This window comes from Mytilus californianus, unplaced genomic scaffold (assembly GCF_021869535.1).
Source record: "Mytilus californianus isolate M0D057914Y unplaced genomic scaffold, xbMytCali1.0.p SCAF_22, whole genome shotgun sequence".
Taxonomy (NCBI): domain Eukaryota; kingdom Metazoa; phylum Mollusca; class Bivalvia; order Mytilida; family Mytilidae; genus Mytilus; species Mytilus californianus.
Genome location: NW_026262671.1, coordinates 6,126,486 through 6,144,882, shown reverse-complemented (window position 1 = coordinate 6,144,882; position 18,397 = coordinate 6,126,486). Strand labels below are relative to the sequence as shown.

The 18,397-nt window shown below is 34.1% G+C and overlaps 1 protein-coding gene across 1 annotated transcript; it reads right to left on the bottom strand.

Annotated features, from left to right (window-relative positions):
- Positions 1-1,406: 1,406 nt before the first annotated feature.
- Positions 1,407-17,709, bottom strand: LOC127732183 (uncharacterized). Its single transcript, XM_052241250.1, has 5 exons — positions 9,828-17,709; positions 7,742-7,910; positions 6,950-7,117; positions 5,857-6,000; positions 1,407-3,686 (listed from the first exon to the last, which is right to left on the bottom strand). The coding sequence occupies exons 1-5, from the start codon at positions 17,133-17,135 to the stop codon at positions 3,460-3,462; spliced, it is 8,016 nt and encodes a 2,671-aa protein (XP_052097210.1). The 5' UTR covers positions 17,136-17,709; the 3' UTR covers positions 1,407-3,459.
- Positions 17,710-18,397: the final 688 nt, after the last annotated feature.

Below are 18,397 nucleotides of genomic sequence, written 5' to 3'. Positions count from 1 at the left end.
AAGAGAGATATTAACACTACAAAAAAAGTTAATTCTATTTATAAGTGGTCACTGAACCATGAAAATGAGATCATGGACAATGGACATATAACAGACAGAAACTTCATAACATAAGGCATATACATGTATATACAAAGTATGGAGCATCCAGGTCTTCTACCTTCTGAAATATTAAGCTTTTAAGTAATTAGTTAACTCTACCACTGCTGCCACAATTTAACTATCCCTTTGTCTCAATTTCTGCACCAGAAGTCCCAGGCGAGACAAAAATGAAAAGAAGTAGTTTCCAAATTTTGCTTTGGATACTGTGTTTTCACCATTTAGAACCTTATATCCATGTTTCCAAGACCGTTTAACAAAGAAAATTTTAGATGTCTAAAAATCTTAAACCACAGACTAAACCTTATCAGTTGAGGCAAATCTAGAATTCTAGCTTATATAGTTCGACTTATAGAATCTATAAAAGCTGAATCTGGCTGTGATATTTGAAAGTGCACATAAATAAAGTCAACAGTAGTATACCGCTGTTCAATAGTCATAAATCCATTTAACTGAAACAAATCCGGGTCACAAACCAAAACCGAGGGAAACACATCAACTAGGAAAACAATGTAACAACATAAACACTGAACTGCTACAAAAACAAACGCCAATATACATAGAAACAGACTATTTGATAACAACTGCCATATTCCTGACTTGGTACAGGATATTTTAAGAAAAAAAGTTGGGTTGAACCTGGTTTTATGGCAAAGTCAACTATGCTTGAAAAGTTTCAGATTGCCATTCAAAATATTAATGCAAAAACTTAAATTTCTTATGAAAAATTTCAAAGGAAGATAATTCTTTAGCTAGTTTGGTCTAATATAGCCAAATAGAGCTACATAAGCTTCAACTGTAGATTTGTTGAACCTGCTTAATGTCAATGACTGAATGTAGGATTGCTAGATAAGATAAAAGGAAATGAAGGAAATATGTTAATGAGACAGCTACCCAATGACATAAATAACCAATATAATCAACTTTAGTGGGTATAGGTAAACTATTCAACAAAGTACAAATCTTCTATTGGTTTGTATGCCGACTTTGGCAAAACTACATAACCAAATATCTGCAAAAATACAATTGTACCTCAATCCACGAAAATTGGAAGCCACTAAAATAAATTAATCCACAGTATGCAAAGTACATGTATAGTTTTATTGGTGTGGACCATAGGTATTTCAAAAATGATTTGGGCAAAATGGATGAGTTGATAGACATATTTTTGTGTTTTCAAGTTACTTTCTATACATTTGTACATACCAAAATATACAGAAATATAACACGATTTAATTTTATGGAGAAAACCTGGAGAGCCAAGCATAAATAACTGACCTTGCACAAGTTACTGAATAAAAGAAATATTATCAGTCTTTAACAAAGATTTAATGTAATGTTACTGTACATGCAAAGTTAAGAGGCGGCAACACAACACATAATGATATACAGACAAAAACATTTATATAGTATACATATGTATGAAGATATTTAGCATTTCAACCTCTTTTATTTCACACTGATACAGATTGGTAGAAGATATTCTCTGGCTACAAAACAATTTGTTAAGGATGTTCGCTCTTCTTGTTTCACAATTTTTGTCAGATATTCGGAATCCTCTGGTTTTATCCATGTAGTGCCATTAAAAATTTTGCCTACTAACCCCTGCTTTTCTTTCTTAATTTTATTACATATAGTTTAAAAAGCCATATTTCAAAATCCTGAAAAATCCTTGTTATTTTTTCATACCTTTTGAAAGAAAAAAGGAGCCAATGTTCCTTTATGTAAGAAAAATCTAGAGAGAATCAATTCCTGCCAAATTTTCAATGGCTTATATCTCTAAAACAAGCTCACGAACCCTTCATTTTTTTCTGCTTTTTCACTTCCTTTATGCATATACTATCAATTTCTAATAGTCTTTTAAAAAGCTTGTTATTTTGAAACAGAGTAGTGAACACCAATAACTACTGCTGATGTTGAAGACAGACAAAAAACAGACTTAAAAATGAACAGTCCTAGTACAGGGTCTATTCTATCTCAGTAATGAGATGCATATAAAATGCATGAAGGGAATCTGCACATTAAAAATACATCAAATCATACATGTTACACATATAGAAGAAAAGCTCTGAGAAAAATCAATATCATGTGTAATATTTTATACAAGTTATTCTTAGTAAAATTTTATTCAAGCCTCATACCACCATATTGATATGTTTTAATACACCAATATCAGTATGACATTTTTGTTCGTTATAACATTTGATTGCATTCATAAATACATAGTTTTTGCTTAAGAAGCGTCATGCTCAGCAAAACAGAATGGAAACTCACAAACCCTTTTTTTTATAGGGAAGTAACTTTTTTATGAGAAATAAAACAGAAAAATCAAGGTTGATCTTTCAGAGGAAGTAACTTTGTTGGCGACAGAAAGCAGTAAATACAGGTTGTCCCTACCTAAGATTTTATCAGTGATTGACAGTTAGTACAGATTAATGTTAAACTATATCCTGCTATTGACAAAAATATGAAAATAAAAAAAGATTCACACACCTAATAGCACTATCTCTAAAGTACATAAAGCGTAAAATTCAAATTTACAAACAAAAAGTTTTTTTTCAAGAAATGTTTATATTACTTTTCACATATTTCTTCTACTTGCTCCTTTCACCATAATAATTTCAAGTTTTGTCTATCTTTCCCAGTTCCCATATCTATTCCTCCCTTTTTTCTTGTACTATCAATTTTTAGACTTTCAGTATACAGTGCCTTACAGAGAAGATATTTCCAACATTTACATATCAAATAAATATACATGCAACATTTACTTTTAAACATACCACTTTAGTATTGTAAAATATAAATATCATAAAAATTTGAAAATTGATATAACCATGTGTTAAATTAGTGTATTGAAAACTCTGATGAAACAGTCGATGAAACAGAATCTCAAGCCATTCCATCATCAGACTTTTAATGCTTTCACTTTCAGACATCTTTGATTTTGAGGATATTACTTCCTCCTGTTCATAATGTCTACTTATAATAAGAAACAAAATGCATAATTTGAGTACATTTGTGAGGAAGTTCACCATTCTGTTTAGCAGAGATATGGCTTCACAAAGAATGACAAGCTCCTCAATTTGAGAAGCATAGTTATCTCCCTGAACAATGGAAGACACGTTAAAAATTGTCATTTTTATTCTTTGCAATTAATAAGTCTGATGATGAATGACAAGTTCATTTGTTTCAAAGATGTACACTGTGAAATTTGTTATCTCCCTTGATACAATAAAAAATTGTCAATTATTAAAGCCCATATGTAATATGGTCAAGGATAGATAAGCTATCTCATGCATTATTGTTCATTCAAGCACATTAAAAATATATGAAGTAAGAAAACCCAAATAACAATTGTGTCTAAACTTTGTTGAAAATTGCAGTTGTCATAAAATCTTCGTAGCCCATTCTAATGGTTCCTTGCATCTGCTGATCTCTTTCTTTGAATGAATCTGTTAACGATTTTAGCATGACACATGACTGGATAAAGTTGTCTAATGTTAGCGATCTTCTACCATTAACATCAAATTTTGAAATAACGATATGACCAAACTGTGGTGATAAGTTATATCCCATCTGCTGGAAGGCTGAAAAAAAGGAAAATTCGTATGATCCTTTATTTTAAAATGCTTAAAAATTTTTCTACCCCTTGTTATTGCATTTTTTACTTTAACAAGTGAAACAGAAAATCCTAGAATTACTGATTCTGTTTTTAGCATAGAAACTGTCAATCTGATCAAAATCAGATCTTTTCAGTTCAGTTCAGTTCAGTTTGTCTTACATGAGCAAGAAACAAATATCATAAAATTAAGAGTAAAATTTGTTAAAGTTCGACTTTATTGAAGTGTTGGACAAGAATGCCCCATTGGGTTGGTGCACTGCCTCCTTAAACTACTTCAGAATCATGAAAAATGCTGTGTTGAATAACAATGATTGATTGATTGATGGTGTTGAACACCATTTTCAACACTCTTGGCCATATCAAGGAAACAAGTTTTAATTGGTGAAGGAAGCCAGAGTGCCTGATGAGAACCACTAACTTGGACAGGAAAACTAGTCAATTAAGATCCAAGTCAAACTCACCATAGCGCAAAGTGATTTTAAACTATCATCCTCAGATGTTGAGCAAAATCATGACAACGAAAATTCATAGAAATCAATTAACCTAATTTTTCAAATAATTCATTTTTAAACAAGGATTTTCTTAGGTCTCCTTATGAAATTGAAAATTGATTAAATATTTTTTCCTAATAATTAAGAAAAAGAATGAATAACAAAATTTAGGAATTACAGAAACTAGAGGCTCTCAAGAGCCTGTGTCGCTCAGTGGTTCTCTAAAAGAAGACATTTATATGTATTTCCCATAGGGTCCTATGTTAAACTAAGTCCCCCGCTGGCAGCCATCTTGAATGATGGATAGGCTTCTAAGTAACAACACTTGGTCAGCACCTCATAAGGAACATTCATGCTATGTGTGGTTTCATTCTATTCAGTGGTTCTCTAAAAGAAGACATTTGTATGTATTTCCCATAGGGTCCTATGTTAAACTAAGTCCCCCGCTTGCGGCCATCTTGGATGATGGATCGGCTACAAAGTAACAACACTTGGTCAGCACCTCATAAGGAACATTCATGCCATGTTTGGTTTCATTCCATTCAGTGGTTCTCTAGAAGAAGTTCAAAATGTAAAAATTTAACATCGACAACGACGGACGACGACGACGGACAACGGACGCCAAGAGATGAGAAAAGCTCTATTTGCCCTTTGGGCCAGGTGAGCTAAAAAGTGTTGAAAACAAGTGTGACTCATAAAAAGATTTAATTTGGAAATTTGGACCTTATAACAACCTAATTTTTGCAATGATGTTGTTAAATGATTCTGCAACTTTAGAAACAATCCATGTAAAAGTATTGATCCTTTGAATAAATTTATGCTTAAAGGTTATTAACACTGTGGTAGGGTCTTTGATATTGTCTTTATACGTACCTACATTTTTTTTGCTTTGAATAAATTAAAACATAACATGCTATACAGTTATTAACAGTTAGGGTTTTACATCAGGATCCTGTCGATACTTATATTTTGGCATGGCACAATGTCTTTCCTCAGACTGATTATGACGTCTAGATCTAAATCTGTTGGATGTGTTCTGAATGATATTTTAGTCTAGGAAAAGATGGTTTATTCATAAGTTGATATTTGCTTTGAACTAGCTTTCAGTAACTGCGAGTCCTTTTAGATTGGTACTGTGTATTGGGGGTTCTTTTTGTTCAGGTTTTTTGTTGTGGTGGAGCCAACTGATTTTTTAAGTTTGATTCCATGTTGTGCTAATACATTGCTGTTACAGGTAAGTGGGAGGGTTGAGCACTCACAAAAATGTTTAATCCCACCACATTCTGTTTACATGTACTAAGTCAGAAGCCTGTAATTCAGTGGTTGTCATATGTTACTGTCTATCATATCAGTTTATTGTTATTGTTTTTAGTATTAATAAGGCTTTTGGTTTCCTCGTTTGAATTGATTCACCCTTTGTCATGACAAGCCCTTTTAAAGCTGACTATATTGTTTGGGTTCAACTCACTTCTGATGGCTGTATGATAACTTTCATCCTCATCTGTTTGGACAGATAGTTATCTCATTGACAATCAAACCACATCTCCTTATTTTAATATAAACAGCTTTTGTAGTATTGGATCTACTGATTCTTGCTATCCATCAAAGTGTTAACCTTATGCAACTAGTAATACTGGTACCTACCTTGTATCAGCTCATGTGCTTCTATGGAACCAGAACGATTACCATCAAATCTCTCAAACACACCCTTCCATTGTTGGATATAATTCCACAAGGCTTGGAACTCATGTAACTGTATAGTTCCTGTGTTATCCCGATCAAACATGCCTGAAAAATGTATTCATACGATTTATAAACTGAAACAATGGTTGTGAATAAAAAGATATTTAGGTTTGAATATGTCAGTATAACTTACAATCAATTATAATAGTAAGATATTTTGTTAAATACTTGTAGTGTATTTTTTAGTGTGTAGAAAACTTCAACGTATTAATGAAATAAATGCACATCATTTATCTGGGGGATTAACAGTATCAAGGATCTCCATCGTTAAATTACATGTATCTTCTGGCATTGTTAAATTGACTTCCGCCATCATCAAACTATCCCCGCCATCATTGAATTACCTTAATTTATTGAATTACCTTAATTAAGCTTCCACCATTGTTCAATAATCTGTATCCAGTTGCAATGCTGTTTCGTGTATTTATTTATAAAATAGATATGAAAAGTGAAATTTCTGCCACTTCAGGGTGTCACAAAACCATACATGCTAACTTTTCAAAATCTCCATGGGTGATTTTAAGCGCAAGACCTTATGCTCCTCTTATATTGTCATAAGTGTTCTTAGTCTACTACTATATTGTTTGTTTGAATGAGTATATATGAGCTTAAATATCCTTTTAACTCATTTGAATGCCTGTTTTGAGGTCTTTAGTAAATATAATAAAGAATTTCAAAGTTTAGGTCAACACCTCTCATGGGGGATATCCCCCATAAATCTGGATAGTTGGCAGGTCTGCAAAACTTCTATGTTGTGTAAATGATTTCTGATGCACTGAACTACATACAATATTTAAATTAGATTATGTAACCCATTATTGGAATTATAGTTATTGAGCAAGTGTAACTTAAATTTGTACCTCCATTTGAGCATAGTAAATGCACATGCAATGATAAAAATTTTGAGAGGTTATAATTAAGACTTGACTAAAAACAATAAATTTTCTCATGTGAGATTCATGTTTCTGCACAAAATATGGCCACAGTGACCTACTTATCATTAGTCTACATGTCTCTGGGTTGAAATGTGACCAGTTTCCATTTACAAGAGCCTGTTGTAACTCATGGGCTGTGATATGTCCACTCTTGTCTTGGTCCACAGTTAAAAACCACTGGTATACACTGGGGTCTATTCCTGGTGGAGGTCCTGCTCCATAACCTCCTACAAAAAAAAAGTTTTAAATTATCTCCCCTTCCACAATAGTAATTGATTTCATAACCTAAATTTTAAAGCTATCCATCACATAATTAGGTAATTTCAATTAGATTTTATCATTAAGATAGTGAATTTTGCACTTTTTTGTTTTAAGGATAGATCTTTTAAGACCTTAAATCATTTGATGGGATATGGTATTTTAAAACTATCCTCATGAATATTCAATAAAGGATTATGGCTAGCTTCATCAAGTATAATCATAAGGGTTTAAAACTTTTAAGAATTAAATGGTTTTTTTTGTACTTTTATTTGGGTATAAAGGCGTTGACTGAGGCACCTTTTGAATGTAGAGGTGACATGCTTTAAACTGAAAATAATCTCACATTCAATGCTTTTACAACCTTGACAAAAAGAAGCATTCAATTCTTTTAATAACATTTGTATGCTTAAACCATGAAATAACAATTAAATCAAGCCTTTTCATTTCTATATGTTGTTTTAACTTTGTTAGTGACTGAAGCTTGTCACAGAGTGTACATGCAGTCATAGATGTTGCATTTTATACAGAAATAACATATAACTTTTGGAATTCCTCGTCCAATAAAAACTACAGAATCATGTTTTCCTTACCAGGTGCTTGTCCATAGCCTGGCTGTGGAGCAGCTCCAGGATATCCAGGCTGACCTCCAGGGTAACCTGGCTGTCCTGGGGGTGGGGCACCATAACCTGGCTGTCCTGGGGGTGGAGCACCATATCCTGGCTGACCTGGTGGAGCACCATAACCTCCTGGAGGGGCACCCTGAAATAAATAACACTCTATGTTATTTAAAAAGATGAAATTCTTTCATTACTGCATAAGAGTTGTCTAATTTAATAATTGTTAGTTTTATGGGATTGCCAGCTTTCAACTTTTGGCCAGAGTAATTTCTATATTAAAAAACAATTGGTGTGACCTTTCATTTATTTTCTAATATATACTTACTAAGGTCAGGAAACTTCTGCAGAAATGATTTTCCTGCAACACTTTTATTAACTTTTTACTTTTAAATCAACTGTGTGTTATGTTTCCAATATTTTAATAATTAAGTTTTACCCATCAAGAATGTAAATGTTCATTAGATTTAAGAGTTTGTCTCATACTTGTTCTAGACTGCCCTAAAAATACTGCAACCAAAGGTTGTTGCCATCATAGTTATTGACTGTTTTGCTATTGCAGCTTTCGCTACCTCCAAGGATTTTTCTAATTCCAAAAAAGTTGACTTGATGGACAGAATGAAATTGTATTATTAAAGATCGTTGTCAATCCTGACACTACTTCCTGTAGACAATCCATCACAATTTCATTCAGGTATTATCACAAATCACAACTTACATACCTTCAATCATGCTCATCAATTAGGTGTTAAAATATGAATATAAACCTGAAGCTACTTTACACAACATAAATGATAATATCAAAGACTATAATCAAACATTCAGTCAAATCTGATTAAGAGGTCAACAGAACTTCTTGTTTGAGGTCAAAGCAGTTCTTTTTAAATGTTCAATAAAAAACCAATAAACACATTGTAATCCAATGGAACAGGTAATTCTGATAAATAGTATATTATTGCCCTCAATTCCTCTCTGAAATATGCCTTCTTTTAAAAAAAAATACCTATATGATGAAGTATTGAAATAATCCAATGGAAATACATCGTTATACAAATTTAAGGTAATTCTGATAAAAAAAATATCATTGCTCTAAAATAAAAACTTTCTTTTGAAAGATGCCTATATATATGAACAAACTAGAGAAACCTTTTCAGCAAACGAGTACCATGCACAATATACATCTACATTAATGCTAGGTGTAAAAGAAGTAGCATGACTTCCAATGACTTACACTACAAAGATATATGTATGCAAAATGTGCAAGGTTTCTATTTATAGTACTATACAATTTATCATAATTTTTGTGTAAATTTATTGATATTTTTTAAATGCAGTATGTTTCTGATATAATATATATGCTGTATTCACGCTTCAGTTATTTTGGCAATAATCATGTCATTCATGTGGACATTCTATAGCATTAACTCATGAAGCTCTTCAGAATACATATAGCATCTCAAACATACATACAGACATGAAGGATGATAAACTAAGGAAAAAAGCAAAATAAAACTATAAAGAATAACTTATATTATTATTAATAAAAAGAGCAAAAAAGAAAGAAATATGTTATGTGAACTTCTTCACATATAAGTGTATTCTGCACCGTTAGACAACACTGTCTTCAAGGTACATTAAATTAACTTCGGCATTGTGTAACTTCTACTATGTTCAACATGTTTTACTATCAAAATATTATCTAATGTTAAGTTGTACATCAAAATAGTCTCTGACAATAAGTGTCACATTAAATATCTAGCCATTGACTATACATTATGTTTATCTTGTGAACATACATTGAAATTACCCATAATGCTTCTTAAAGTAAATCTTCACCTATCATGCCCATAGAAACTTTAAAAATGTTAAAAAAAAACAACCACCAACAAATGAATGTTTTCATCTTAGTCTACAAAGAAACAGAAAATAAACAATAAAGAAAAATCAGAAAACGAAGCATATATCATTTTTATATTTACAACTTAAAAAAAAAAAGGCAACTCATGAATAGAAAATGTGACCACTTAAATCAGATCTGACTGAGCTTTGACCCCACACTAACCATTGATAACAGTTTCTTAGCTTCTTTTTCATTTCCTGCAATTTTCCATTTTCCATCTTTTTCATCTTTGTATAACACCACTGGTGGGTCTTGCTGTAGATAATATTTCAATTTAGCACCAGATAATTTCACAGATTCCCACATATCTTCTTTTGATTTAGAGGTAGGGGTTTTGTCTGGAACCTTGGTCGCTTCTTTTGACATTTTTTCGCCCCATATCTCCCATGGTGATTTATGATTCCAGTCTTTTACATACGATTTCTGTATACTTGAAGCAGAGTTTGCATCACTTACAACCGTCTTATTGCTCTTTATTTCAAGATCATCATTCATGTCTGGTATTGACAAAGGGGAATAAAGTGGACTTTCCTCAGACATGCCTTCAAAATCAGACCCTTCATCTGAGGATGGAGATGGAGCATACTGAACAACTCCATACAATTTTCCAGTGGATCTCCCCTGGACTTCTTCCATTGGATTAACCAGATTATTACCTTTCTGATCTGACATTGTTGTACTAGATAGGTTAACACTTGAAACTGTTTTTCCAGAGGATCCTGTCAATTTTGTTGAAGACCCAACCATTTCCGATGAAGTATCTAAAAGTGTGCAGAATTGTTCTAATGCAGTTCTCATTGAGAATTCTAATTCTGCTCTCTTTGCATCATCTTCAGATTGCTTTAGCATCGATGGTTCCCCAAATGTGTGTTTCTTAATTTCATTCGAAGAGGAAGAATTAGCTGTGTCCACTCGGGGCTTTTTCTTCAAATCTTCCATTTTTGATTTGTACATTTCTTCCAGGACAGTTTTCATAGTGTCTTCTAACTTTAACTTCAAAGGACCTTCTAACGAAGATTTCCGTAATTCTTTCAAAGTCGACCACATAGATGCCTCCAAACCCGACCTTTTAGAAAAAGGCTCTGATGCAGTTCCTGTTTTGGCTACTGATTGTTGAGGGACAGATCTATAATTCAATACAGGAGAGTTATCAGCATTGGATTCCATATGTTTTGTGCTTGTTCTAGATTGCCCTACAAATGCTGCCACCAAAGGTTGTTGTGTTAAAGACTGTTTTGCAGTAATTGACTGTTTTGCTATTGCAGCTTTTGCTACCTCAGTGGATTTTTCTAATTCCAGTAAAGTTGACCTGATTGACATTTCTAAAGCTGTTTTTGCTTCATCTTCAGATGAATCGTCTGATTGTTTAATGTTTTCACTAGCAACTCTACTTGACCTCAAATTTGCAGAATTTTTAGCATCTTTTATGTCTAGAGTGGATCTTTGTGAGCCTAATGTATTTCTGAATTGTCTAACAGGTGTCCTTATTTTATCTCTGGAACGACTTCGACCTCTTCTTGGTGATCTTCTTCTTCTCCTTTCAACATTTATAGATGATGTTAACCTGAAATCACTTTTATTGGGAGTTGACTTTAGGTCACCTTTTGATGACCTTGACCTTAAATTTTCTGATGATTTGGATTCCCCACTTGTAGACATATTTGTTTTAGATTGATCATTTGATTTAGAACTTGAAGTTCTCCCTATTGATTTGCTGGAATCACTGACCTTTGCACCCTGTTCTTTTGTTTCACCATCAATAACAATTGGAGTCTTCACTGACCCAAGATCACTGTCTAAAAACCTATTATTTGCTTGTTCATTCGATTTGTTAGCTGAAAACCCTGTCATAGATCTGCTTTCATCCAATTGCCTTTCTGTCCTTCCTTTATCAGGAAGCTCAGCTCTTGCTCTTTTTGAAACTGGTGATCTTTCTTTTCTATCATTACCGACATCATTTACTCTACCTTGCTTTGGAACTGAGCTGTCCTTATTCAGAACAGCTTGCTGACCTTGCATTGTCTTTCTATTCACATCATCAGCAGAATTTTTACTGAACATTTCTCGGAATCTTTGACGTCTAGGTTTACTTATGTATATCAATAATAATAGCAAGGCTCTCCAATGAACAAGACATGCAGGCGAGTTTATTGGTTGAAGAGTGAATGTTTCCAATACAGGCCAGTCCTGTTCTTCACAGAGTTTTTTTAAGTGACAAAAATCATTTTGATTGATTTCAACATTTTTCGGCATGAGACCCGATTCATTTAGCATCATGACTAGTCCGTCTGGTTTTGATCGTGCACCAAGTATCCATATGACCAACTGATGAATTGCTGCCCCACATCCTGGAATATTCGCTGACCATTTTTCATCCCGAAAAATCCAAGGTAGATGACTGGAAAATGCATGTCTCTTTAACCTCCAGGCTACAAATTGACACTCTGGTATGGGGCAAACTGAAGGTCGTTTGATTTTACAAGCCAAACTTGGTTCCTCATCCATCGGTTCAACATTTACATTGTCAGTCTTATCTTCGATCATTTTCTCTTCTACATTAAATTGGGTATCATTTACTTTTTTACTATTGTTTTCATTTTTTTCAGTCATTGATGTAATTTGAGATGTGTCTTTAACTAGCGATAGTTTGTTCTGATCCACAGATAAAGTTGTACGCAACCCTTCGGGATCTACTTCATAATCAAAATCTGATGTTTCAGTTTCAGAAGAAAATAAAGTCTTTCGATGGACGTTTGAAATTCCTTGGCTAACAGATCCAATTCTTGTTAATTCAGATGTTCCAGTTGCACTACTTTTCTGCTCACTCAGCAATTTTGTATCTTGAGCCAATTTTCTTAATGTATTAAATTTTAATTGTGTTGCGACTTCAGGAGCTTGTTTATAACCAGATTGAACTTGCTTCACAGCTTTTCCTCTGTTTAGTTCATTTGCCTGTGAAACTTTCTGTAGATGATTTCCAAAAGTTTGAATGCTAGGGGGTGGAACTGGCTGAGGCACTGAGGCTGGATGTACAAAGTTACTCTGGTTGCCAATAGAAACCTTTGGTTGATTATACATCCCACTTGCAGGAAAACTTTGACCAGTATTGGTAGATTTTCCATGACTTATTCCAATTAAGCCAGTTTTGTTACATGAAATAGGAGTTTTTATGACGTTTATAGTATTATTCTGTGCAGAGTAAGATTGACTATTACCTGCTAATGACACAGGTAAATTTTTAATTGGCGTTTTATTTATTTGCTGTGTTTGACATTTAGTTGTCTTTTCTGTAAAACATAAACCACTCTTTGGCAAATTTTTTGCTGAATCATCATTAGTTTTTGACTGATGCATAACTTGGGATGTTACATATTTCATTTTGATCTCTTGATTCAAAGCTTTTTTGTCATCATTTTGACTAACGATCTTTTTGTTCCCTTTCTTTTCATTTACATTAAGTTCATCACATTTTATTTTATCCTTTAGCGTATTTTCTTGGTTTTCAATCTTTTGGTTCATACTTAATTCTGTATCTCCTTTTTGGTTTTCAGGCTTTTCTTTCTTTGCTCGTCTTTGTTCTCTGTTGAAATTTCTCCTAGAACTTCTCTTTTGATTTTTTTGTTGCCGTCGGTAATGACTGGTCCATAAAGTTAGAGATGAAACAGGACCCTTTTCTTTTATAATGGCCGATTTTTCACTACTATCTTTTTCAAATTTTGGTTCCTTGTTTGTTTGGTTCTTAGAGGTTATCACTTCTTTCTCATTGGATACAGCAGATTTTTGTACACCAAAGTTAGCTCCAATTTCTTGTTGTTGTCTTATGTACTGTAACTGAGCCTGTAGAATACTTTCTTCAGATTTATTCAAAGCTCCCGATGACACCTTTTCAGACATTTTTTGGGCTGTTACAGTCTGAATATTTGCCCTTGAAGGAATTGCAGTGTTGGACAAAACCATACTCTTATCTGTACTTGATGAAGAAGCAAGTGTGAGTTTAGGTGCTGCTTGTGAAAATCTAGAGTTTCGACTAGATACAGGCAAAAGTGTGGTATTGTGAGTACAAGTTTTTGCTAATTGCCAAGGTGGTGCATTGTTTGTACTAGCTTTTATAGAAAATGATACTGGCTTGATCTCACGATTGCTACCAGTATTTGTCACTGTTGTAGAAGTACTTGATATAGTTGCCAATGTGGTTTTTAAAGTTGACAAATGTTCAAATTGTGGGTTACTTTTTGAAACTGGCTGTAAGGCTGGCATATTCTGAGGAAGTGTCCTAGCCTGTGTTGGATTCAATGTAGCATTTATATGTGATGACACTGGATAAACAGTAGTATTCTGTGTATTATTAAAAGCTGGCCTTGACTGTGTTTGATTAAATCTTGTATTAAAACCAAACTGAGGTTGGTTAACTGTAGTATTTAAACGCACTTGTTGAAGATTCTGCAGATTTCTATGTCTTAACAAGTTATGTCCAATATTCCTTGCTTGTCCACGCATCTGTTGAAAATTTAACATGTTAGGATTCATAGACATTCTGACATTCTGTATGTTTTGTGTTGAACTAACCATGGGCATTCTTCCAGGCAGAAAATTACCTCCGACAACATTTGTAGGATATGGAACTTGCACCATATTTGATACGTTAGCTCCAAAAGGCATCCGAACCTGCTGCATGTTTTGGAAATTAGGGTTTAAATTCATCATTGGAGGTTGACTGTTGTTTATTGAAGAATTTAATGGCAAAGTTGGTTGGGGAACATTGTATGGTACAGGTGTCATGGGTGGTCTGGTCATGTCCAAGGGTGGAGTCTGGCTAACCATATCCCACTGGGCTGTCTGAGATCCTAATCCAATGGTTTTCATTACATTCAAATTCTTCAAATCAATGTCTGTACCAACCTCTTCTTCATTACTAGATTCCTGCCTTTCACGTGTAGGAGTTACCTCCCTTTTATTATTGTTCTTGTGATATCTATCAGATGATCTACGATCACCTGTTGAGGTCTTTGTATTTCTCCGCCTATTATCACCTCTCCGAAATTCCCTATTTCGACTTAGGCTCCTTGATTTACTGTCTCTTCCACTATCATTTTGTCCAGGATTTCTTTCCCTCTCAGTTTCATTTCTTTCATGAACATTTTGTCCAGGAGTTCTGGATCTTCTCTGATCTCTAATTTGACCTTCTCTAGGGCTTCTGGTTCTTCTCTGATCTCTAATTTGACCTTCTCTAGGGCTTCTGGATCTTCTATCTTCATTCATTCTCCTATTACGACCTCTGCTACCAAGAGGACTTCTAGATCTTTGATTGCTCCCTTCCCTTTTATTTTGCCTTTGATTCTGAGGAATTTTTAGTCTATTTGGTTCCCTTCGTCTTGTTTCTCTACCTTTTGACGGTCTACCATGATTATTGTTTTGTTTGCTATCATTTCTATCCTCTCTGTTTTTCTCTGAGGTTTGATAAATTCTATGTAGTCTATTGTCCTGTATACTATTTTTACGACTTTTACTTTTGTTATTACCAGTTTTAGGACTTTGGTTTATATTCACCATGATATCGTCTCCCTGACAGGATACAACTCTCATTGGACTATTCAAATTAATTTCCAATCCTTTTGGACTATCACCTTGTTGGTCGTCATACAACTGGACCATTCTTATAGGACTATCCATTTCTTGGTCTTCATATTCCTGCCTTATTCTTATGGGACTATCCATTTGTGGGTCTTCATATTCCTGCCTTAATCGCATGGGACTATCTGATTGTCTGGTGTAAAAACCTGGACTTTCGGGTCTATTCCATTGGGTAACTTCATGTTCAATGACATTTCCCCATGAACTAATATGAGGTTCATTACTTGGACTTCTATCACTTCTGAGTATTGCTGGACTTCTGGAATGAATAACTCTGTCATTCCATACACTATCTACATCCAGATGGTCTCTTTCATCTACAGGTGGGCCCAAGCGTTTTTCGAGACTTGTAGAATGTCTTGTGAGCTCCTGCCTAGAAACTCTATCTGGGCTTCTTGAATCCTGTCTGAGTCTTAATCTTCTCTCTGAACTCATAGATTGCCTTGTATTTGTTATAGCAGGGCTTCTTGAATGCCTCCTATTCCTAACTTCTCTTCTTGGGCTTCTCAAATGCCTTTGATTTCTTATGGTCTGTCTTGGGCTTCTAGAATCCCTTCTCTTACCTAAGCCTCTATCTGAACTCCTTGAAGTCTGTCTATAGTCTCTGTTTGTAATAAGCCTACTATCAGGCTCAACAAATTGCTCAGGACTCCGAACTCCTGGTTCATTTCTTGAGTTTCTTACGATATAACCATCCTTGTCTCTAGGATCAAAATCTTCAATCTGACTATCATGGCTTAAGTTTTGTTCTCCGTGTCTTACTTGGCTATTAACAGAATGTCTACGGTCTACTTCAAAACCCCTGTCTGGACTTCTGAATTTGGATCTATAGTCTCTTTCAATAAAAGGTTCTGGACTTTTGCTCTGAAATCTATAGTCATGTTCATTGTATTGACCAGGACTTCCAAACCTTGGTCTATGTCCCTGCTCATTATATTGATCTGGACTAATCTCATCATGACGAACAGGACTTCTTAACCTGGGTCTATGTTCTTGTTCATTGTAACATTCTGGGCTTATCACATCATGTCTATAGTCTTGTTCAACATAATGACCAGGACTTCTTGACCTGGGTCTATGTTCCTGTTCATTGTAACATTCTGGGCTTATCACATCATGTCTATAGTCTTGTTCAACATAATGACCAGGACTTCTTGAACTGGGTCTATCTTCTTGTTCATTGTAACGTTCTGGGCTTATCACATCATGTCTATAGTCATGTTCAACATAATGACCAGGACTTCTTGACCTGGGTCTATGTTCTAGTTCATTGTAACGTTCTGGGCTTATTGCATCATGACTATAGTCTTGTTCAACGTAATGATCAGGACTTCTCGACCTGGGTCTATGTTCCTGTTCATTGTAAAGATCTGGACTAGTCTCATTATCTCTATAGTTATGTTCATCGTTCCGTCCTGGACTTCTTGACCTGGGTCTATTTTCCTGCTCATTGTAATGATCTGGACTAATTGCATCTTGTCTATAGTCTTGTTCAATATAACTATTATGTCTTCTAGATCTTGATTCTGATCTATCACTGTGTCTCATGTGATGGTCTGGACTTCTTGATCCATGTCTGTAATTCTGATTAGAAAAATTTTCTGGACTCCTGGATTCATGCCAATCATTAGCTTCATTGAATCCTGCAGGACTATTTGATCTTTGATTATAAGCATCCTGTATCATTTCATCCCTTATATCTCTTTCAAAGTAATGGCTAGGGGCCATTTCCCCTCTTCTTGGAGGTGAAGCATGTCTACTCCATTCATGATCATAGCTTCCTCTTGAATGTCTGTCATGACTTCTTGATATACGGTGATGGTCACGTCTAAAGCTCATATTTATTTTCTTACTGTTTGGTTATCAATTCTACAAAATAAATCATAAGTATAGCATGTTTAAATAGTACTACTTCCAATGTCCGCTCAACTAAATCTAGTAAAGAAAGTACTACATACCAACCTTGTTGTGTCTAACTTGGTTGTGATGAAAACTTGGATGAAGAAATTGCTCGTTCCCGCCATAATTTTTAATTGTATAAAATGTATCTAAAAATAAATGGGGAGAGTCCATGGGACACAGATCTAAATGATGCCCCCGCTTAAAAAAAATTAACATTAACCACTGAACTATGAAAATGAGGTCATGGTCAGATGACACCTCCCAGTTGGACATATACACCTTACAATCATTCCATATATAGTAGACCTATTGCAGCAATAATATTGCTTATAGTACCTTAGAAATCAAATGGATATGACCATGAAAACTTAACCTTGTTCACCATGTTCACTGATCCATGAAATAAGGTCAAGGTCAAGTGAGAACTGTCTGACAGCCATTGGGACCTTGCAAGGTATGCACATACCAAATATAGTTATCCTATTACTCATAAAAAGAGAGAAATTAAGAATACTAAAAATCTTACCATTTTTTTTAAAGTAGTCACTGAACCATGAAAATGAAGTCAAGGCAATGAACATATGACAGACGGAAACTTCATAACATTATGTCAGTCAAGGGTATAACTTAAATAAGTTATTAGAGAAAATAACATACATGTTGTTTAAACAGATAATTTCATGAGTTGTCTACTCTTTGTTTCTAAAATTTTCATCATCTGTAGTAACATACAAATGACATACGTTTGTTATTTGTTAAATAATCATAAATATTTCTATTTTTGGTGGGCACTAGGGAATTCTTGAAACTTTGTGCAGTAACTTAATACATAGCCGTGATAATTAATTTTCAAATTAAATTAAAACATTTTTAATCAACCAGGGTAAATCAATGAGACAAGGATTTCAAGGGATTACACATAGTTATAATATCAAGGCTTAGTTATTACAGGCATGTAGCTTATTAGATGTATTATATGAGACAGTTTGGTATACGTAATTACTTGGAAGCTTTCACAGAACCTTATTACATGCTCTGATCATTAATTCTTACAATGAATTATTAAAATACATTGTGATTAAGCATGATATATAATGTATGTCTGAGCAAATGCTAAGGAGTGATGTAGAGCAGCTGTATTAACACCCTTTAGTTATTATAGGCATATTTTTTTCTGTAATAACATAGGTGTACTATGC